This window comes from Salvelinus fontinalis, chromosome 28 (genome assembly GCF_029448725.1).
Source record: "Salvelinus fontinalis isolate EN_2023a chromosome 28, ASM2944872v1, whole genome shotgun sequence".
NCBI lineage: Eukaryota > Metazoa > Chordata > Actinopteri > Salmoniformes > Salmonidae > Salvelinus > Salvelinus fontinalis.
The window spans coordinates 41,346,875-41,370,299 of NC_074692.1; the positions used below are offsets into that span (position 1 = coordinate 41,346,875).

Sequence of the window (23,425 nt, forward strand, 5' to 3'; positions counted from 1 at the left end):
TAAAGTAAAATGCATTTATGGCCAATTATGTGAGCTCTAACATTGATTTATCTGGCAGTAGTTCAACTGGTAATATAAATGTTTGTCTTCTTCCGATGCCACTTAAGCAATCGCAAAGTAACTGAAAGTAATCTGATTACATTACTGAGTTTGGGGTAATCCAAAAGTTACGTTACTGATTACAATTTTGGACAGGTAACTATTAACTGTAACATATTACATTTAGAAAGTAACCTACCCAACTCTGTGTGTGTCTGTTTGTGTCTGTGTATACGTGTGCCTGTGCGTGTGTGTGTGTATGTTCAGATGAGGGAATTAGAACATCATGACCCTGTGTAGTATGTTGTGGATCAGTGGAGTTATAAACATGCCTCTATGCACAGCCTTCTGGGGGAAAACACACGCTGTATTTGGTATCGTTTGACATTTACAGCCTCAACTATCTCACACCTCCCTGTGGACTCTGGAACCGTCTGATGTCTGAATTTTTCTTCTCTGAATTTTCAAAATGCTAGAAGTAAATAAGGAGAAAGTACTTTTTCGCAGCGCTTTCTGGCATCCAAAAGAGATGTATTTTGTCCAAGTTGGATTCTTTAGTGTGTGATACTTCATGTTGTAGAGAAGTGGTGTGCATACATTTCCTGGGATGGATTTATAGACAAACCTCCCCGTTTACTAAAGCCAAATGTTAAGAACGATTGCTTGCACATTTCTGAGGGATATCTGAAGAATGTTGAAAGATCCAACCTGCGCTCATAAGCATCTAAACAAATGAATCAACATACTGTATAACATTGAGAAAATGTTAACATGACTGTCGTGTGCGCGTGCGCACTCACACATGCAGATGTGTGTGAGTTTTATAATTGAGGATGTTTAAGTTGTCTTCAGTGATCTTGTTGATATGAACTGAAGTGGACTTGGAGTGGGAGTGTACTCATCAAGTCACATTGACTTCAATGTCCAGAACACTGTGTACTGCAGAAATGTGTTTAGGACCATGAATGTTACTTTTACTTTTAAAGTACTACTAAAACAGGGTGTGCAGAGTAAAATCACTTCCTTTTTAAATTCTTGGCGGTGTTATGTAATGCACTGTTGTTGGTAATTGATAAATAATTGTAAAGTTTTTGAGGCACTTTCAAACCCTTTGTTTCTCTCCCTCCTTCCCTCTCTTTTTCTATCCCTCCCTCCTCCCCTCTCTTTTTCTATCTCTCCCTCCTCCCCTCTCTTTTTCTATCCCTCCCTCCTTCCCTCTCTTTTTCTATCTCTCCCTCCTTCCCTCTCTTTTTCTATCTCTCCCTCCTTCCCTCTCTTTTTCTATCCCTCCCTCCTTCCCTCTCTTTTTCTATCCCTCCCTCCTTCCCTCTCTTTTTCTTACTCTCCCTCCTTCCCTCTCTTTTTCTATCCCTCCCTCCTTCCCTCTCTTTTTCTATCCCTCCCTCCTTCCCTCTCTTTTTCTATCCCTCCCTCCTTCCCTCTCTTTTTCTATCCCTCCCTCCTTCCCTCTCTTTTTCTATCCCTCCCTCCTTCCCTCTCTTTTTCTATCCCTCCCTCCTTCCCTCTCTTTTTCTATCCCTCCCTCCTTCCCTCTCATTTTCTATCCCTCCCTCCTTCCCTCTGTTTTTCTATCTATCTCTCCCTCCTTCCCTCTCTTTTTCTATCCCTCCCTCCTTCCCTCTGTTTTTCTATCTATCTCTCCCTCCTTCCCTCTCTTTTTCTATCTATCTCTCCCTCCTTCCCTCTCTTTTTCTATCTATCTCTCCCTCCATCCCTCTCTTTTTATATCCCTCCCTCCTTCCCTCTCTTTTTCTATCCCTCCCTCCTTCCCTCTCTTTTTCTATCCCTCCCTCCCTCCTTCCCTCTCTTTTTCTTACTCTCCCTCCTTCCCTCTCTTTTTCTTACTCTCCCTCCTCCCCTCTCTTATTCTTACTCTCCCTCCTTCCCTCTCTTTTTCTATCCCTCCCTCCTTCCCTCTCTTTTTCTATCCCTCCCTCCTTCCCTCTCTTTTTCTATCCCTCCCTCCTTCCCTCTGTTTTTCTATCTATCTCTCCCTCCTTCCCTCTGTTTTTCTATCTATCTCTCCCTCCTTCCCTCTGTTTTTCTATCTATCTCTCCCTCCTTCCCTCTGTTTTTCTATCCCTCTCTCCTTCCCTCTCTTTTTCTATCTCTCCCTCCTTCCCTCTCTTTTTCTATCCCTCCCTCCTTCCCTCTCCCTAAAACATTTTTTTCAACGTAAAGTTTTTGAGGCACTTTCAATGGTGTACGACTGTTATTGGGGCATCAAGTCATTCTGACTAACAGCTGATTTTATCTTCCATTCCATCTGTAACTGAAGCCCTTCATCAGTCTTCCAAACACTAACGTTCTCTTCCTTGTCTTCTGTCCAATCAGGTTCCACCGTGGAGACTACCACATTGACGTGTGTATAAACGACTACCTGGACGTGTTCTGTCCCCACTATGAAGACACGGTGCCGGAGGAGCGGACAGAGCGTTACGTCCTCTACATGGTCAACTACGACGGCTACAGTACGTGTGACCACACCGCCAAGGGCTTCAAACGCTGGGAGTGTAACAGGCCTCACTCCCCCAACGGACCACTCAAGTTCTCGGAGAAGTTCCAGCTCTTCACCCCCTTCTCTCTGGGCTTCGAGTTCAGACCGGGCAGAGAGTACTACTACATCTGTGAGTGTTGACGTATATCACCATATATTGTATGTGAGAGTAATAGAGAGCACTGTTATGTGTTGAAGTCATATGTGTTGAAGTCAGTCTGATGTCAGAGTGGATGGCAGATGCAGCCCTTAACATGTTTATAATTTTATTCAGTTGCATCAGAAGAACAACCATTTCAAATCCAATTTTTTATTGGAAGAATATGTGACTCGTTTCAGGAAACTAGGCATATGTCACACGTCACTACTTCACAGGAGAGGCATTTGAACAAATATATTTTTTTTATCAAAATGCATGAACCTTCCCGCTAGGCATGATTGGCTGAGATAAGATGGGCTGGACATGCCAAGAGATGAGGTCAGATTGGTCTGCCATGTAGCAAGCTTCTGTCTATAACAATGGCTGCTCAGTATGTGTAGGTATCCTTTATTTTTTTAAGATATCACAAATAACTGCAAAAGTGTTGCTCTCCACTTTCTGAAGGACAGGGTTTTTAAATCACTGGAATGCCCAGTGGAAGCAGAGTATGATAGCTAAGGAGATGAGGAAAATTCTGGCATTTGATTGCAAATATGCGGAGGGAGTTAAAAATAAAACACACAGAAGGCTGCTGTATAAAACACCTGTCTCCGGATTACATCTTCAAACTAAGGGCAACCATGCCATACGTGACAGAGAGGGAGAAGTGTTCATCCATGTTCATCCAGATAAGAGAGTCTAGCTAGCTACATTTTTAGATATTATACACTGCTCAAAAAAATAAAGGGAACACTTAAACAACACAATGTAACTCCAAGTCAATCACACTTCTATGAAATCAAACTGTCCAATTAGGAAGCAACACTGATTGACAATAAATTTCACATGCTGTTGTGCAAATGGAATAGACAAAAGGTGGAAATTATAGGCAATTAGTATGACACCCCCAAAAAAGGAGTGATTCTGCAGGTGGTGACCACAGACAACTTCTCAGTTCCTATGCTTCCTGGCTGATGTTTTGGTCACTTTTGAATGCTGGCGGTGCTCTCACTCTAGTGGTAGCATGAGACGGAGTCTACAACCCACACAAGTGGCTCAGGTAGTGCAGTTCATCCAGGATGGCACATCAATGCGAGTTGTGGCAAAAAGGTTTGCTGTGTCTGTCAGCGTAGTGTCCAGAGCATGGAGGCGCTACCAGGAGACAAGCCAGTACATCAGGAGACGTGGAGGAGGCCGTAGGAGGGCAACAACCCAGCAGCAGGACCGCTACCTCCGCCTTTGTGCAAGGAGGTGCACTCCCAGAGCCCTGCAAAATGACCTCCAGCAGGCAAAATGTGCATGTGTCTGCTAAAACGGTCAGAAACAGACTCCATGAGGGTGGTATGAGGGCCCGACGTCCACAGGTGGGGGTTGTGCTTACAGCCCAGCACCGTGCAGGACGTTTGGCATTTGCCAGAGAACACCAAGATTGGCAAATTCGCCACTGGCGCCCTGTGCTCTTCACAGATGAAAGCAGGTTCACACTGAGCACATGAGCACATGTGACAGACATGACAGAGTCTGGAGACGCCGTGGATAACGTTCTGCTGCCTGCAACATCCTCCAGCATGACCGGTTTGGCGGTGGGTCAGTCATGGTGTGGGGTGGCATTTCTTTGTGGGGCCGCACAGCACTCCATGTGCTCGCCAGAGGTAGCCTGACTGCCATTAGGTACCGAGATGAGATCCTCAGACCCCTTGTGAGACCATATGCTGACACATGCACATTTGTGGCCTGCTGGAGGTCATTTTGCAGGGCTCTGGCAGTGCACCTCCTTGCACAAAGGCGGAGGTAGCGGTCCTGCTGCTGGGTTGTTGCCCTCCTACGGCCTCCTCCACGTCTCCTGATGTACTGGCCTGTCTCCTGGTAGCGCCTCCATGCTCTGGACACTACGCTGACAGACACAGCAAACCTTTTTGCCACAACTCGCATTGATGTGCCATCCTGGATGAACTGCACTACCTGAGCCACTTGTGTGGGTTGTAGACTCCGTCTCATGCTACCACTAGAGTGAGAGCACCGCCAGCATTCAAAAGTGACCAAAACGTCAGCCAGGAAGCATAGGAACTGAGAAGTGGTCTATGGTCACCACCTGCAGAATCACTCCTTTGTTGGGGGTGTCTTGCTAATTGCCTATAATTTCCACCTTTTGTCTATTCCATTTGCACAACAGCATGTGAAATTTATTGTCAATCAGTGTTGCTTCCTAAGTGGACAGTTTGATTTCATAGAAGTGTGATTGACTTGGAGTTACATTGTGTTGTTTAAGTGTTCCCTTTATTTTTTTGAGCAGTGTACATTTCAAATGTTGTCAAAGTCATTTTCATTGCAAGTTAAAGCGTACTGTTAGCTAGTTGGCCAACGTTAGCTGGCTCGCTCGCTAGCTGATGATATGTGTTTGATCTGTGTAGTAATATCATTCGTATCTCAGAGCCATTGGCATTGATAGTTATAACCAAATGTTAACTAGCTAGCTATCATTGAATCTAGTTGGTTAGCTGCCTGCTGATTCATACAGGGTAGTAACGTTATGAGTTGGGATTATAGTTAATTGCTTAGCTAGCTAGCTATACGTCTAAACAAAAGCCTCCACTATGCAAGGTACTATTTCTCACTACCGTTTACACCTTCTGTATCTTGAAAATATGACGAATAAATATTGCTTTTATTTCGTATAGTAATTGTTAACCAGAGACGGTAATGTGAAGAACAACATGATCTGCACCAAAGTAAAATTAGGATAGAACGTTAGGCCAAAGAGACGATGTCCAAGTTCTAAAATTCTCAGTTACAATCCCCTGCTTTTATTTTGTCACACTCACAACCGTAAGGTATTTTCCTATAATTAGCTTGCCATTAACTTGTAAATAATGATCTTGTTGTGAGTTTATTTTCCTGTAATAATGAATACAAATTAGCTCAAGTTAAGACAGTGTCAGCTATATGATGTGGTCATTATTTGAACTGGCTAGCCAGCTAATTTAACCTTTTCACACACATGGGTGTGATCATTCTGCAGTGGTCCCTGTAGCATACCATCAAACCGGTGTGATTAGAACGCTTATTTAGAGTGCTTATTTAGAACAGCCATTTTTGAATGACGCAACAATCAGCATTTGAGCTGGCCACACATGTTTTTTCAGAAACATTTTGCACAAACACAGTCCTTACAAAGTTATGTCCAGAATGTGAGCAGTTTATGTTTGGATGCAATGTTCAGATATTCACAGAAGTATCTACAGCATAACACAATCATCCAAACCGGAAAAATGTTGGCTGCATTTGTCCGAGCGCTAACTGGGGAAAGATTGACGCAACACAAGCGGTCATATTTGAATAACTCTCGGCTGACATGAACTACAATATGAATTAGCTAATAGCAATTTCTATTATAATTAATCACATTACGGGCGAGCTCACCATTGATCGAAATAATTGAGTAAAACACTTTCTAGAAATCGAAAGTAATCCGACAATGGGTAGTTTCTGCGTCCGCCATTCTTTTTTCTCTCACAGAAACTAAAGATATTAAGAGAAGGCAAGATGAGTTTGGTCTGTTTATTGCATGCACGTTGAAGGGGGTGTGTCGTCTACTATCATTCACATCCCACCAATCACTTCCGGAAGTTCTCAAAAAAATGAATGAACCCTTACTCACCTCATTTTTTTATAAAATCTTAGGTCCGATAGACGATTATGTGACACCCATGTCAACAAAAATGGCTCCACACATAGCTGGAATTAGCTTAGCACATCATAATTTGTACAACCTTCAAAAAAGTATGCAATAATCGGAATGCATGATTTGTAAATAGTGCTTGAAAACATGTGAATAAAACAGTAAATATATCAATAATTACCACACAAAACATTTTCTGATAGTGATTTATTGATTCAAGTGGCGCGTGCCGGCAGTCAATCACGTACCCTCTCACTCCCACTCTGAGCCATTCAGTGTTGTTATTTATGTATGTTTATGTATGTAGCTAGTGAGATAAGCTGTATCATTAGCAATGTCTTTCAAAAGGACACCACTCACAAATGTGGAAATTCTGGAGATTCTTTTAATTCTGACAATGAGTCTGAGTATGAAAGTCAGGAATCAGATTCTGACAGTGACAGTGAGGAGCTGCCCCCCAACCTTGTAGCCATTGACAACCCTGAATCTGAGGACTCCTTGTCCACTGACGAAGTCCCAGGTCCCTTTGAAGATGCTGGTGGTGATGGAGGCAGACCGACAGTGGATGAAGTACAGGAATTCTGTGGTAGCTGGAAGGCCGCCAGCCATTTCACCCCTCCTGGCCCTGCTGTTTTCTTTGATGAGTCCCAATCTGGAGTGCAACGCCCCTTACCATTTCCATCTGAGGCAAAGAGCTTCAAGTTGTTTCCGACAGAGGAGCTGGAGGGAGACATAGTAGAGGAGACCAATCACTATGCCTTGGAGCTACAGGAGAAGAGAGAGCCAGGAGTGAGGGAGAAACTCGCTAAATGGGTGACAACCACAATTAGTGAAATGTATAACTTCCTGGTGACAGTCCTTCTCACGGGGATAGTAAAGAAGAACTCCCTAAGAGAATACTGGAGCACAGATCCAATGTTTGCAACTCCCTTCTTTGCCACCCTCTTTTCCCAAGACCACTTCCTAGGTTATACAAAATAAGAAATGTTCTAACCAGCCTGACATCAGCATTTGGTCAGGTCTTTGTGCCATACAAGGACCTATGCATTGATGAGTCCCTGATGTTATGGAAAGGTAGGCTGGCGTTTCGTCAATATATTCCCTCCAAAAGGCACAGGTTTGAGGTCAAGTTCTTTGTCATGTGCGACGTGAAGACAGGATTTGTCCAGGACATTATAGTTTACACAGGGTCCACCACTGACATCCAACATTACGAGGGGCTTGGGGTGTCCGGGTCCACGGTGATGACCATGTTGGCTCCTCATCTCAGCAAGGGACATACTTTGTATGTGGACAATTGTTACAGCAGTCCCACACTCTTCCAGCATCTGCTCTCCAACAGCACAGGGGCCTGTGGCACAGTCAGGTCGAACAGGAAGGGGATTCCGGCATTCGGATGCAGGAAGATGCAGAGAGGGCAGGTGAAGTTCAAGGAGAACGGTCAACAGCTGGCAGTAAAATGACATGACAAACGAGACGTCCATGTCCTCTCCACTGTCCATACAGCAACCATGTTGGCCAGAGGGAAGGTGGATCACCTGACGGGAGAGAGAAAAATCTAACCAGACTATGTGCTTGACTATAACCTCAAAATGGGGGCAATAGATAAGGCGGACATAATAAACAGCTTTGTGGAATGCACTCGGAAAAACGACCAAGATATTTTTCCATCTGATCGACACAATGGCCACCAAATAACAGGTGAGATGATTACTGAACACGTTTTGTAATTGGACATACAGTTCACATACAGAAACTATTATAACATAACAAGGCACTACGCAGCCTGGGTTTGAACCAGGATGTCTGTAGTAACGTCTCTGGCACCGAGATGCTGTGCCTTAGACCGCTGCGCCACTCGGGAGTCATAAGGCCAGGGTAGCTGCAAAATACAACACAAGCTAATACTTCTCTGACGCAATTACCATTGTTTTACAGAGCTAATAGAAGAATGTAGCTAGCTACCTAATCATTGAATATAATACCATAAAGGTTGTGAAATTAGTAACATTAGCTCACGTGTCCACGGTTATAAGGAATATACACAAATATATTATGTTCCATACAAAGAGTGAGCTACAGTAGAAACAACATGACACGACATACAGGAACTTTTATAACGTAATAAGGCACTTAATTAGATAGAAATGCACACATTTCCAAAGTTATTATTAGTAATGAAAACAACAATGACTGCGATGCGGGCAACAGACAGAAAATGTGAACACGTGTGCAGATTCTGTTCTGACGGGAGATGCGCAAATGTCTGCAGTCTTGAACTGCACAAACAATTGGGAAGTGCTTAGGGAATTTTGTCCAAGTCAGAAATGTCCAAAAAATGGATTGCCCGCAAAAGTAAAAAGGACTACTTTTATGTGAATGAATGAGGAGGCGAAACACACCTCAATTCAAACTGTTCTTAGAAATGAAAAACTTGTTAGAAAATAATTTGAAATTGACAAGTTGAAAACAGCTTATAAATAAAAACAGGCTGCGTGACTTGGTTTGAGGGCAGCGCGGATTAAATGTACTATTGCTTAATTAAGAAGAATCCTAGAGTGTCAGCTAAAGACTTACAGAAATCTCTGGAACATGCGAACATCTCTGTTGATGAGTCTACGATATGTAAAACTCTAAACAAGAATGGTGTTCATGGGTGGACACCACGGAAGAAGTCACTGCTGTCCAAATCCGCCTTCTGGAGTGGCCCAGTCAAAGTCCTGACCTCAACCCGATTGAGGTGCTGTGGCATGACCTCGAGAACGGTTCACACCAGACATCCCAGGAATATTGCTGAACTGAAACAGTTTTGTAAAGAGGAATGGTCCAAAATTCCTCCTGACCGTTGTGCAGGTCTGATCCACAACTATAGAAAATGTTTGGTTGAGGTTATTGCTGCCAAAGGAGGATCAACCAGTTATTAAATCCAAGGGTACACATACTTTTCCCACACTGCACTATGCATGTTTACACGGTGTGTTCAACAAAGACATAAAAACGTATACTTTGTTGTGTGTTATTAGATTAAGCAGACTGTGTTTGTCTATTGTTGTGACTTAGATGAAGATCAGATCAAATTATATGACAAATTTAAGCAGAAATCCAGGTAATTCCAAAGGGTTCACATACATTGTCTTGCCACTGTAGGTCATGTTTGTAACATGCAATATGCTTTGTTGACCTCACTGGACAGATGTTGCCCCCCAGTTTTGTGATCAAACAAAGGTGTGGTTGAATTTACTCTGCCAATGTGTCTTCTTATTGTCTCAGCCTTAGGCCTATATATGACGGTGCCAAGGCATATGAACTAACAGGTTATAGAGAAAATGATCACAACACATAGGTTGTAATATGGCTTTTTTTAGGGGGGGGAGCTTGGCTTCCCCAGTGATTTTACCCACGCAATGCCACTGTCAACCTCCAACTTTGAAGAACCTTTTTTCTTCCCTCTCCCTTCAGCCGTTTCTCCTGTGATCTTCATCTCTATCAGGGCTGACAAGGCAAGCTGTAACAGAAAACTCTCCTAAGAAACTTCTGACCCACTGTCATTAGGCCTAATAACACTGTCATTTAAAAGGCATATGAGACATAAGAGCAATATATAAGAATGGCAGCTGGTGGAGGCCAATGACAACTACCATAAACAGGCAGGTCGTTATTTAGGCAAGAGTTTTTGGCAAGCAGTGTGCCTAACCAATTAGCTGGCTCAAACATTGGTTAGTGTCATGCTGACAATGGCCATCATTCAGGAGGTTTGGAAGTTTTGTATTCCATTCACTCCACCTTGACTGAATCGGGAGGAAAGAAAGAAACAGGTGGCTAGAATAAAGGAGAGAGAGACGTCCCTGGTTGTCTGTCAGGTTAATAAAGGAGAGAGAGACATTCCTGGTTGTCTGTCAGGTTAATAAAGGAGAGAGAGACGTCCCTGGTTGTCTGTCAGGTTAATAAAGGAGAGAGAGACATTCCTGGTTGTCTGTCAGGTTAATAAAGAAGAGAGAGACGTTCCTGGTTGGCTGTCAGGTTAATAAAGGAGAGAGAGAGACGTTCCTGGTTGGCTGTCAGGTTAATAAAGGAGAGAGAGACGTCCCTGGTTGGCTGTCAGGTTAATAAAGGAGAGAGAGACGTTCCTGGTTGTCTGTCAGGTTAATAAAGGAGAGAGAGACGTTCCTGGTTGGCTGTCAGGTTAATAAAGGAGAGAGAGACGTTCCTGGTTGGCTGTCAGGTTAATAAAGGAGAGAGAGACGTCCCTGGTTGGCTGTCAGGTTAACAAAGGAGAGAGAGACGTTCCTGGTTGGCTGTCAGGTTAACAAAGGAGAGAGAGACGTTCCTGGTTGGCTGTCAGGTTAATAAAGGAGAGAGAGATGTTCCTGGTTGGCTGTCAGGTTAATAAAGGAGAGAGACACGTTCCTGGTTGGCTGTCAGGTTAATAAAGGAGAGAGAGACGTTCCTGGTTGGCTGTCAGGTTAATAAAGGAGAGAGACACGTTCCTGGTTGGCTGTCAGGTTAATAAAGGAGAGAGAGACGTACCTGGTTGTCTGTCAGGTTAATAAAGGAGAGAGAGACGTTCCTGGTTGTCTGTCAGGTTAATAAAGGAGAGAGAGACGTTCCTGGTTGTCTGTCAGGTTAATAAAGGAGAGAGAGACGTTCCTGGTTGGCTGTCAGGTTAATAAAGGAGAGAGAGACGTACCTGGTTGTCTGTCAGGTTAATAAAGGAGAGAGAGACGTTCCTGGTTGGCTGTAAGGTTAATAAAGGAGAGAGAGAAGTCACTGGTTGGCTGTCAGGTTAATAAAGGAGAGAGAGACGTTCCTGGTTGGCTGTCAGGTTAATAAAGGAGAGAGAGACGTACCTGGTTGTCTGTCAGGTTAATAAAGGAGAGAGAGACGTTCCTGGTTGTCTGTCAGGTTAATAAAGGAGAGAGAGACGTCACTGGTTGTCTGTCAGGTTAATAAAGGAGAGAGAGACGTTCCTGGTTGTCTGTCAGGTTAATAAAGGAGAGAGAGACGTTCCTGGTTGGCTGTCAGGTTAATAAAGGAGAGAGAGACGTTCCTGGTTGGCTGTCAGGTTAATAAAGGAGAGAGAGAAGTCACTGGTTGACTGTCAGGTTAATAAAGGAGAGAGAGACGTTCCTGGTTGGCTGTCAGGTTAATAAAGGAGAGAGAGACGTTCCTGGTTGTCTGTCAGGTTAATAAAGGAGAGAGAGACGTTCCTGGTTGGCTGTCTCTTTAATAAAGGAGAGAGAGATGTTCCTGGTTGTCTGTCAGGTTAATAAAGGAGAGAGAGACGTTCCTGGTTGGCTGTCAGGTTAATAAAGGAGAGAGAGACGTTCCTGGTTGGCTGTCAGGTTAATAAAGGAGAGAGAGATGTTCCTGGTTGGCTGTCAGGTTAATAAAGGAGAGAGAGACGTTCCTGGTTGGCTGTCAGGTTAATAAAGGAGAGAGAGTTGTTCCTGGTTGTCTGTCAGGTTAATAAAGGAGAGAGAGACGTTCCTGGTTGTCTGTCAGATTAATAAAGGAGAGAGAGTTGTTCCTGGTTGTCTGTCAGGTTAATAAAGGAGAGAGAGACGTCACTGGTTGGCTGTCAGGTTAATAAAGGAGAGAGAGACGTTCCTGGTTGTCTGTCAGGTTAATAAAGGAGAGAGAGACGTTCCTGGTTGTCTGTCAGGTTAATAAAGGAGAGAGAGAGACGTTCCTGGTTGGCTGTCAGGTTAATAAAGGAGAGAGAGACGTCCCTGGTTGGCTGTCAGGTTAATAAAGGAGAGAGAGACGTTCCTGGTTGGCTGTCAGGTTAATAAAGGAGAGAGAGACGTACCTGGTTGGCTGTCAGTTTAATAAAGGAGAGAGAGAGAGACGTTCCTGGTTGGCTGTCAGGTTAATAAAGGAGAGAGAGACGTTCCTGGTTGGCTGTCAGGTTAATAAAGGAGAGAGAGACGTTCCTGGTTGGCTGTCAGGTTAATAAAGGAGAGAGAGACGTACCTGGTTGTCTGTCAGGTTAATAAAGGAGAGAGAGACGTTCCTGGTTGGCTGTCAGGTTAATAAAGGAGAGAGAGACGTTCCTGGTTGGCTGTCAGGTTAATAAAGGAGAGAGAGAAGTCACCGGTTGACTGTCAGGTTAATAAAGGAGAGAGAGACGTTCCTGGTTGGCTGTCAGGTTAATAAAGGAGAGAGAGAATTTCCTGGTTGGCTGTCAGGTTAATAAAGGAGAGAGAGACGTTCCTGGTTGGCTGTCAGGTTAATAAAGGAGAGAGAGATGTTCCTGGTTGTCTGTCAGGTTAATAAAGGAGAGAGAGACGTTCCTGGTTGGCTGTCAGGTTAATAAAGGAGAGAGAGAAGTCACTGGTTGGCTGTCAGGTTAATAAAGGAGAGAGAGACGTTCCTGGTTGGCTGTCAGGTTAATAAAGGAGAGAGAGAAGTCCCTGGTTGTCTGTCAGGTTAATAAAGGAGAGAGAGACGTTCCTGGTTGGCTGTCAGGTTAATAAAGGAGAGAGAGACGTTCCTGGTTGACTGTCAGGTTAATAAAGGAGAGAGAGACGTTCCTGGTTGGCTGTCAGGATAATAAAGGAGAGAGAGAGACGTTCCTGGTTGTCTGTCAGGTTAATAAAGGAGAGAGAGACGTTCCTGGTTGGCTGTCAGGTTAATAAAGGAGAGAGACACGTTCCTGGTTGGCTGTCAGGTTAATAAAGGAGAGAGAGACGTTCCTGGTTGGCCGTCAGGTTAATAAAGGAGAGAGAGAAGTCACTGGTTGGCTGTCAGGTTAATAAAGGAGAGAGAGACGTTCCTGGTTGTCTGTCAGGTTAATAAAGGAGAGAGAGACGTTACTGGTTGGCTGTCAGGTTAATAAAGGAGAGAGAGACGTTCCTGGTTTTCTGTCAGGTTAATAAAGGAGAGAGAGACGTTCCTGTTTGGCTGTCAGGTTAATAAAGGAGAGAGAGACGTTCCTGGTTGGCTGTCAGGTTAATAAAGGAGAGAGAGACGTCCCTGGTTGGCTGTCAGGTTAATAAAGGAGAGAGAGACGTTCCTGGTTGTCTGTCAGGTTAATAAAGGAGAGAGAGACGTTCCTGGTTGTCTGTCAGGTTAATAAAGGAGAGAGAGACGTACCTGGTTGTCTGTCAGGTTAATAAAGGAGAGAGAGACGTTCCTGGTTGGCTGTAAGGTTAATAAAGGAGAGAGAGACGTTCCTGGTTGGCTGTCAGGTTAATAAAGGAGAGAGAGACGTTCCTGGTTGGCTGTCAGGTTAATAAAGGAGAGAGAGACGTTCCTGGTTGTCTGTCAGGTTAATAAAGGAGAGACAGACGTTCCTTGTTGGCTGTCAGGTTATTAAAGGAGAGAGAGACGTTCCTTTGCTGGTTGTCAGGTTAATAAAGGAGAGAGAGACGTTCCTGGTTGGCTGTCAGGTTAATAAAGGAGAGAGAGACGTACCTGGTTGTCTGTCAGGTTAATAAAGGAGAGAGAGACGTTCCTGGTTTGCTGTCAGGTTAATAAAGGAGAGAGAGAAGTCACTGGTTGGCTGTCAGGTTAATAAAGGAGAGAGAGACGTTCCTGGTTTGCTGTCAGGTTAATAAAGGAGAGAGAGAAGTCACTGGTTGGTTGTCAGGTTAATAAAGGAGAGAGAGACGTTCCTGGTTGGCTGTCAGGTTAATAAAGGAGAGAGAGACGTTCCTGGTTGTCTGTCAGGTTAATAAAGGAGAGAGAGACGTTCCTGGTTGTCCGTCAGGTTAATAAAGGAGAGAGAGACGTTCCTGGTTGGCTGTCTCTTTAATAAAGGAGAGAGAGATGTTCCTGGTTGACTGTCAGGTTAATAAAGGAGAGAGAGATGTTCCTGGTTGGCTGTCAGGTCAATAAAGGAGAGAGAGACGTTCCTGGTTGGCTGTCAGGTTAATAAAGGAGAGAGAGATGTTCCTGGTTGTCTGTCAGGTTAATAAAGGAGAGAGAGACGTCCCTGGTTGTCTGTCAGGTTAATAAAGGAGAGAGAGACGTTCCTGGTTGGCTGTCAGGTTAATAAAGGAGAGAGAGACGTTCCTGGTTGTCTGTCAGATTAATAAAGGAGAGAGAGACGTTCCTGGTTGGCTGTCAGGTTAATAAAGGATAGAGAGAAGTCACTGGTTGGCTGTCAGGTTAATAAAGGAGAGAGAGACGTTCCTGGTTGTCTGTCAGGTTAATAAAGGAGAGAGAGACGTTCCTGGTTGTCTGTCAGGTTAATAAAGGAGAGAGAGAGACGTTCCTTGTTGGCTGTCAGGTTAATAAAGGAGAGAGAGACGTCCCTGGTTGGCTGTCAGGTTAATAAAGGAGAGAGAGACGTTCCTGGTTGGCTGTCAGGTTAATAAAGGAGAGAGAGACGTTCCTGGTTGGCTGTCAGGTTAATAAAGGAGAGAGAGACGTTCCTGGTTGGCTGTCAGGTTAATAAAGGAGAGAGAGACGTTCCTGGTTGTCTGTCAGGTTAATAAAGGAGAGAGAGATGTTCCTGGTTGTCTGTCAGGTTAATAAAGGAGAGAGAGACGTTCCTGGTTGTCTGTCAGGTTAATAAAGGAGAGAGAGACGTTCCTGGTTGGCTGTCAGGTTAATAAAGGAGAGAGAGACGTTCCTGGTTGTCTGTCAGGTTAATAAAGGAGAGAGAGACGTTCCTGGTTGGCTGTCAGGTTAATAAAGGAGAGAGAGACGTTCCTGGTTGGCTGTCAGGTTAATAAAGGAGAGAGAGACGTTCCTGGTTGGCTGTAAGGTTAATAAAGGAGAGAGAGACGTTCCTGGTTGGCTGTCAGGTTAATAAAGGAGAGAGAGACGTTCCTGGTTGGCTGTCAGGTTAATAAAGGAGAGAGAGACGTTCCTGGTTGTCTGTCAGGTTAATAAAGGAGAGAGAGACGTACCTGGTTGTCTGTCAGGTTAATAAAGGAGAGAGAGACGTTCCTGGTTGGCTGTAAGGTTAATAAAGGAGAGAGAGACGTTCCTGGCTGGCTGTCAGGTTAATAAAGGAGAGAGAGACGTTCCTGGTTGGCTGTCAGGTTAATAAAGGAGAGAGAGACGTTCCTGGTTGTCTGTCAGGTTAATAAAGGAGAGACAGACGTTCCTTGTTGGCTGTCAGGTTATTAAAGGAGAGAGAGACGTTCCTTTGCTGGTTGTCAGGTTAATAAAGGAGAGAGAGACGTTCCTGGTTTGCTGTCAGGTTAATAAAGGAGAGAGAGAAGTCACTGGTTGGCTGTCAGGTTAATAAAGGAGAGAGAGACGTTCCTGGTTGTCTGTCAGGTTAATAAAGGAGAGAGAGACGTTCCTGGTTGGCTGTCTCTTTAATAAAGGAGAGAGAGATGTTCCTGGTTGACTGTCAGGTTAATAAAGGAGAGAGAGATGTTCCTGGTTGGCTGTCAGGTTAATAAAGGAGAGAGAGATGTTCCTGGTTGTCTGTCAGGTTAATAAAGGAGAGAGAGACGTTCCTTGTTGGCTGTCAGGTTAATAAAGGAGAGAGAGACGTCCCTGGTTGGCTGTCAGGTTAATAAAGGAGAGAGAGACGTTCCTGGTTGGCTGTCAGGTTAATAAAGGAGAGAGAGACGTTCCTGGTTGGCTGTCAGGTTAATAAAGGAGAGAGAGACGTTCCTGGTTGGCTGTCAGGTTAATAAAGGAGAGAGAGACGTTCCTGGTTGGCTGTCAGGTTAATAAAGGAGAGAGAGACGTTCCTGGTTGTCTGTCAGGTTAATAAAGGAGAGAGAGACGTTCCTGGTTGGCTGTCAGGTTAATAAAGGAGAGAGAGACGTTCCTGGTTGGCTGTAAGGTTAATAAAGGAGAGAGAGACGTTCCTGGTTGGCTGTCAGGTTAATAAAGGAGAGAGAGACGTTCCTGGTTGGCTGTCAGGTTAATAAAGGAGAGAGAGACGTTCCTGGTTGGCTGTCAGGTTAATAAAGGAGAGAGAGACGTTCCTGGTTGGCTGTCAGGTTAATAAAGGAGAGAGAGAAGTCACTGGTTGACTGTCAGGTTAATAAAGGAGAGAGAGACGTTCCTGGTTGGCTGTCAGGTTAATAAAGGAGGGAGACGTTCCTGGTTGGCTGTCAGGTTAATAAAGGAGAGAGAGACGTTCCTGGTTGGCTGTCAGGTTAATAAAGGAGAGAGAGATGTTCCTGGTTGTCTGTCAGGTTAATAAAGGGTAGAGAGACGTTCCTGGTTGGCTGTCAGGTTAATAAAGGAGAGAGAGAAGTCACTGTTTGGCTGTCAGGTTAATAAAGGAGAGAGAGACGTTCCTGGTTGTCTGTCAGGTTAATAAAGGAGAGAGAGAAGTCCCTGGTTGTCTGTCAGGTTAATAAAGGAGAGAGAGTTGTTCCTGGTTGCCTGTCAGGTTAATAAAGGAGAGAGAGACGTTCCTGGTTGTCTGTCAGGTTAATAAAGGAGAGAGAGTTGTTCCTGGTTGCCTGTCAGGTTAATAAAGGAGAGAGAGACGTTCCTGGTTGTCTGTCAGATTAATAAAGGAGAGAGAGTTGTTCCTGGTTGTCTGTCAGGTTAATAAAGGAGAGAGAGTTGTTCCTGGTTGTCTGTCAGGTTAATAAAGGAGAGAGAGACGTTCCTGGTTGTCTGTCAGATTAATAAAGGAGAGAGAGTTGTTCCTGGTTGTCTGTCAGGTTAATAAAGGAGAGAGAGTTGTTCCTGGTTGCCTGTCAGGTTAATAAAGGAGAGAGAGACGTTCCTGGTTGTCTGTCAGATTAATAAAGGAGAGAGAGAAGTCACTGGTTGGCTGTCAGGTTAATAAAGGAGAGAGAGACGTTCCTGGTTGTCTGTCAGGTTAACCTGTTGAGGATGGGGGCGCTGTTGTGACTATTTATGCTAATCGTGTAGTTTTTGAAACGGCTTCCCACAAAATCCTTGATCGTACAATATGCATATTATTATTATTATTGGATAGAAAACAGTCTATAGTTTCTATAGGAGTTGAAATTTTGTCTCTAAGTGGAACAGAGCCCATTCTACAGCAATTTCCCTGACATGGAGTCAGATTTCAGAAATTTTGGCCCCTGATCTGGAGTCAGTTAAAAGGGCACTGTTATTGCTATGACTATACGGACACTGCTTACGTCTTCCCCTGGATGCCTTTACGTGATGACGATTTGAATGGGGTCGATTGCGCGTTCACAGGCACTACAAATTAAAAAACCCTGAGGCTAGTCACTCTTTTCTTGGTGCGTCATGCGCCTAGAGGACACCGACCCGCACCTGTTCCAAGCATTAGTGGAGGGAGTAATATTACTCGGGTCATGTTTCTACTCGTTATGGGAGTTAAAAACATCATAAGGTAGTTAATTTAAAGCGTTTTATAGCAATTTATATCCGTTTAGTGCGATTTTGGGACATTTATTTCTGAAACGCTGTGAATTGCTGGGCACGCTTCCAGTTCATCCCGAACGCAGTTGGCATTTCCACATGGCAAGAGGACAGCTTTCCACCAAAAGACGATTACTCCCAAGAAAGGATCCTTTGCCCAAGATACTGATGGAAGAACAGCTCAAAGTAGGACATTTTTATTATGATAAATCGTGTTTCTGTCGAAAAATGTTAGTGGCTTAGGACGCCATGTTTTTTGACGTAGCTTCGCTTGGTGCAAACTGTATTGAAAAGTAAGGATAAATTAAAAAATGTAATTCCGCGATTGTATTAAGAATTAAATTGTCTATCAATCCCTGTCCACCCTATATTTTTTAGTCACGTTTATGAAAATGTATGTATAAGAGTAGATCACTGTCTAAGTGGCGCACGGACATTTTCTCACCAGCTTGGCTACATTTCACATTGTCTAACCATGATTTTGGTGGCTAAATATAAACATTTTCGATCAAACTCTATATGGATTGTGTAATATGATGTTACAGGAGTGTCATCTGAAGAATTCTGAGAAGGTTAGTGAAAAAATTAATATATTTTGGCGATGTTGACGTTATCGCTCACTTTGGCTAGAATCAATGCTGGGCTGCTATGTGCTATGTGCTATGCTAATATAACGATTTATTGTGTTTTCGCTGTAAGACACTTAGAAAATCTGAAATATTGTCTGTATTCACAGGATCTGTGTCTTTCGATTAGTGTATGCTGTGTATTTTTACGAAATGTTTGATGATTAGTAAGTAGGTAAACACGTTGCTCAATGTAGTTTTTCTAGTCCATTTGTGACGGTGGGTGCAATTGTAACCTATGCCATCTACCTGAAATATGCACTTTTTTCTAACAAAACCTATCCCATACCATAAATATGTTATCAGACTGTCATCTGATGAGTTTTTTTCTTGGTTAGGGGCTATAAATATCTTAGTTTAGCCGAATTGGTGATAGCTACTGGTGTTGGTGGACAAATAAAAGATGGTGGATTATGCTAATGTGTTTTTAGGTAATAGATGTACATCTTTACATATTGTGTCTTCCCTGTAAAACATTTAAAAAATCGGACATGTTGGCTGGATTCACAAGATCTGTGTCTTTCATTAGCTGTATTGGACTTTAATGTGTGAAAGTTAAATATTTAAAAAAAATATTTTTTTTGAATTTCGCGGCTCTGCCTTTTCAGTGGGGGGGGGGGGGGGGAGTGCCGCTAGCGGCACCCTCATCCTAGACAGGTTAATAAAGGAGAGAGAGACGTTCCTGGTTGTCTGTCAGGTTAATAAAGGAGAGAGAGTTGTTCCTGGTTGCCTGTCAGGTTAATAAAGGAGAGAGAGACGTTCCTGGTTGTCTGTCAGATTAATAAAGGAGAGAGAGTTGTTCCTGGTTGTCTGTCAGGTTAATAAAGGAGAGAGAGAAGTCACTGGTTGGCTGTCAGGTTAATAAAGGAGAGAGAGACGTTCCTGGTTGGCTGTCAGGTTAATAAAGGAGAGAGAGAGACGTTCCTGGTTGGCTGTCAGGTTAATAAAGGAGAGAGAGACGTCCCTGGTTGGCTGTCAGGTTAATAAAGGAGAGAGAGACGTTCCTGGTTGGCTGTCAGGTTAATAAAGGAGAGAGAGACGTTCCTGGTTGTCTGTCAGGTTAATAAAGGAGAGAGAGACGTTCCTGGTTGGCTGTCAGGTTAATAAAGGAGAGAGAGACGTTCCTGGTTGTCTGTCAGGTTAATAAAAGAGAGAGAGACGTTCCTGGTTGGCTGTCAGGTTAATAAAGGAGAGAGAGATGTTCCTGGTTGTCTGTCAGGTTAATAAAAGAGAGAGAGTTGTTCCTGGATGTCTGTCAGGTTAATAAAGGAGAGAGACAAGTCACTGGTTGGCTGTCAGGTTAATAAAGGAGAGAGAGACGTTCCTGGTTGGCTGTCAGATTAATAAAGGAGAGAGAGACGTTCCTGGTTGGCTGTCAGGTTAATAAAGGAGAGAGAGAAGTCACTGGTTGACTGTCAGGTTAATAAAGGAGAGAGAGACGTTCCTGGTTGGCTGTCAGGTTAATAAAGGAGAGAGAGACGTTCCTGGTTGGCTGTCAGGTTAATAAAGGAGAGAGAGATGTTCCTGGTTGGCTGTCAGGTTAATAAAGGAGAGAGAGACGTTCCTGGTTGGCTGTCAGGTTAATAAAGGAGAGAGAGAAGTCACTGGTTGGCTGTCAGGTTAATAAAGGAGAGAGAGACGTTCCTGGTTGTCTGTCAGGTTAATAAAGGAGAGAGAGACGTTCCTGGTTGGCTGTCAGGTTAATAAAGGAGAGAGAGACGTTCCTGGTTGGCTGTCAGATTAATAAAGGAGAGAGAGACGTTCCTGGTTGGCTGTCAGGTTAATAAAGGAGAGAGAGAAGTCACTGGTTGACTGTCAGGTTAATAAAGGAGAGAGAGACGTTCCTGGTTGGCTGTCAGGTTAATAAAGGAGAGAGAGACGTTCCTGGTTGGCTGTCAGGTTAATAAAGGAGAGAGAGAGATGTTCCTGGTTGGCTGTCAGGTTAATAAAGGAGAGAGAGATGTTCCTGGTTGTCTGTCAGGTTAATAAAGGAGAGAGAGACGTTCCTGGTTGGCTGTCAGGTTAATAAAGGAGAGAGAGAAGTCACTGGTTGGCTGTCAGGTTAATAAAGGAGAGAGAGACGTTCCTGGTTGGCTGTCAGGTTAATAAAGGAGAGAGACAAGTCCCTGGTTGTCTGTCAGGTTAATAAAGGAGAGAGAGACGTTCCTGGTTGGCTGTCAGGTTAATAAAGGAGAGAGAGACGTTCCTGGTTGGCTGTCAGGTTAATAAAGGAGAGAGAGACGTTCCTGGTTGGCTGTCAGGTTAATAAAGGAGAGAGAGACGTACCTGGTTGGCTGTCAGGTTAATAAAGGAGAGAGAGACGTCCCTGGTTGGCTGTCAGGTTAATAAAGGAGAGAGAGACGTTCCTGGTTGGCTGTCAGGATAATAAAGGAGAGAGAGAGACGTTCCTGGTTGGCTGTCAGGTTAATAAAGGAGAGAGAGACGTTCCTGGTTGGCTGTCAGGTTAATAAAGGAGAGAGAGAAGTCACTGGTTGGCTGTCTCTTTAATAAAGGAGAGAGAGACGTTCCTGGTTGACTGTCAGGTTAATAAATGAGAGAGAGAAGTCACTGGTTGGCTGTCAGGTTAATAAAGGAGAGAGAGACGTTCCTGGTTGTCTGTCAGGTTAATAAAGGAGAGAGAGACGTCACTGGTTGTCTGTCAGGTTAATAAAGGAGAGAGAGACGTTCCTGGTTGTCTGTCAGGTTAATAAATGAGAGAGAGAAGTCACTGGTTGGCTGTCAGGTTAATAAAGGAGAGAGAGACGTTCCTGGTTGTCTGTCAGGTTAATAAAGGAGAGAGAGACGTCACTGGTTGTCTGTCAGGTTAATAAAGGAGAGAGAGACGTTCTTGGTTGTCTGTCAGGTTAATAAAGGAGAGAGAGACGTTCCTGGTTGTCTGTCAGGTTAATAAAGGAGAGAGAGACGTCCCTGGTTGTCTGTCAGGTTAATAAAGGAGAGAGAGACGTTCCTGGTTGTCTGTCAGGTTAATAAAGGAGAGAGAGACGTTCCTGGTTGGCTGTCAGGTTAATAAAGGAGAGAGAGAAGTCACTGGTTGGCTGTCAGGTTAATAAAGGAGAGAGAGACGTTCCTGGTTGGCTGTCAGGTTAATAAAGGAGAGAGAGAAGTCCCTGGTTGGCTGTCAGGTTAATAAAGGAGAGAGAGACGTTCCTGGTTGGCTGTCAGGTTAATAAAGGAGAGAGAGACGTTCCTGGTTGGCTGTCAGGTTAATAAAGGAGAGAGAGACGTTCCTGGTTGGCTGTCAGGTTAATAAAGGAGAGAGAGACATTCCTGGTTGGCTGTCAGGTTAATAAAGGAGAGAGAGACATTCCTGGTTGGCTGTCAGGTTAATAAAGGAGAGAGAGACGTTCCTGTTTGGCTGTCAGGTTAATAAAGGAGAGAGAGACGTTCCTGGTTGACTGTCAGGTTAATAAACTTCTTTGGGGTACCCCCCCTTCTTCTCAATTTCCGCCTAAAGACATACCCTAATCTAACTGCCTGTAGCTCAGGCCCAGAAGCAAGGATATGCATATTCTTGGTATTATTTCAAAGGAAACACTCTGAATTTTGTGGAAATGTGAATTGAGTGTAGGAGAATATAACACAATAGATCTGGTAGAAGAAAATACAATATTTATTCGCCATAATTTAAATATATAAACTTGTTGAAAATGCTATTGAATATGTATTGCTATGCGTAACCCTCGTGGCTCCGTCAAGTAGGATTGCAATGGCGATTGAACCTCTTTTACGCCAGAGTTTACGACAAAGGCTGGTCTTCGAACGTATAACCATTACATATTGCCGTTTACCTCAGCTCATTGGCTATCTTCCAAGCTAGATTTCAAGACGATCAGTGGTCATTGGGCCAAAATACAGTCAATCAACGATAGACCGGTCCTACCATTGGTGCGCAATGAGGTTATTGATTGGTGTCTTCAAATCGGTTTGTTTCGGCCAATACGTCACGGGAAAAGAACCATCATGTATGGTTGTGTTAGTAACAACCAGAGGATTGCAATGAAACCATTACTGGATAAATGTTTGTTTAGTGTGTGTAATTACCACGAACGCTTCGTAAAAAGTTGAATGAGAAGGAAATTACGACGCAACTGGTTTACAAATGTTTCGTGTTAGGCTATAAAAATTGATTTTAGCAAACAAAACGAACATTCACTGTGTAGTTAAGACACTTGGCATTGCCACCAGAGGTAGATCTTCAATGGTAAGCAATTTATTTTATTGTTATTTCTGACTTTCGTGATGCTAATGCTTGGTTGGAAAATGCTAGAAATACTTGTGTGTGTGGGGCGCCGTCCTCAGAAAATCGCATGTTTGCTTTTGCAGTAAACCTTTATGAAATCTGACACAGCGGCTGGATTAATAAGACGTTCATCTTTTAACCTGTCTAGGATGAGGGTGCCGCTAGCGGCACACCCCCCCCCACCCCCACTGAAAAGGCAGAGCCGCGAAATTCAAAAAAAATATTTTTTTAAAATATTTAACTTTCACACATTAAAGTCCAATACAGCTAATGAAAGACACAGATCTTGTGAATCCAGCCAACATGTCCGATTTTTAAAATGTTTTACAGGGAAGACACAATATGTAAAGATGTAAATCTATTAGCTAAAAACACATTAGCATAATCCACCATTTTTCTTTGTCCACCAACAACAGTAGCTATCACTAATTCGGGCTAAACTAAGATATTTATAGCCCCTAACCAAGACAAAAACTCATCAGATGACAGTCTGATAACATATTTATGGTATGGGATAGGTTTTGTTAGAAAAATGTGCATATTTCAGGTAGATGGCATAGGTTACAATTGCACCCACCGTCACAAATGGACTAGAATAACTACATAGAGCAACGTGTTTACCTACTTACTAATCATCAAACATTTCGGAAAAATACACAGCATACACTAATCGAAAGACACAGATCCTGTGAATACAGACAATATTTCAGATTTTCTAAGTGTCTTACAGCGAAAACACAATAAATCGTTATATTAGCATAGCACATGTGCAAACATTACCCCAGCATTAATTCTAGCCAAAGTGAGCGATAACGTAAACATCGCCAAAATATATTATTTTTTTCACTAACCTTCTCAGAATTCTTCAGATGAC

General features: G+C 43.6%; 1 protein-coding gene across 2 annotated transcripts in view; it reads left to right on the forward strand.

Annotated features, from left to right (window-relative positions):
• Window positions 1-23,425, forward strand: part of LOC129826712 (ephrin-A5-like) — a 265,966-nt gene that overhangs the window by 201,273 nt on the left and 41,268 nt on the right. For both annotated transcript variants that reach the window (XM_055887730.1, XM_055887729.1), the window contains exon 2: window positions 2,395-2,687. In XM_055887730.1, coding sequence (XP_055743705.1) covers window positions 2,395-2,687 — 293 coding nt within the window. The remainder of the gene's footprint in view (window positions 1-2,394; window positions 2,688-23,425) is intronic.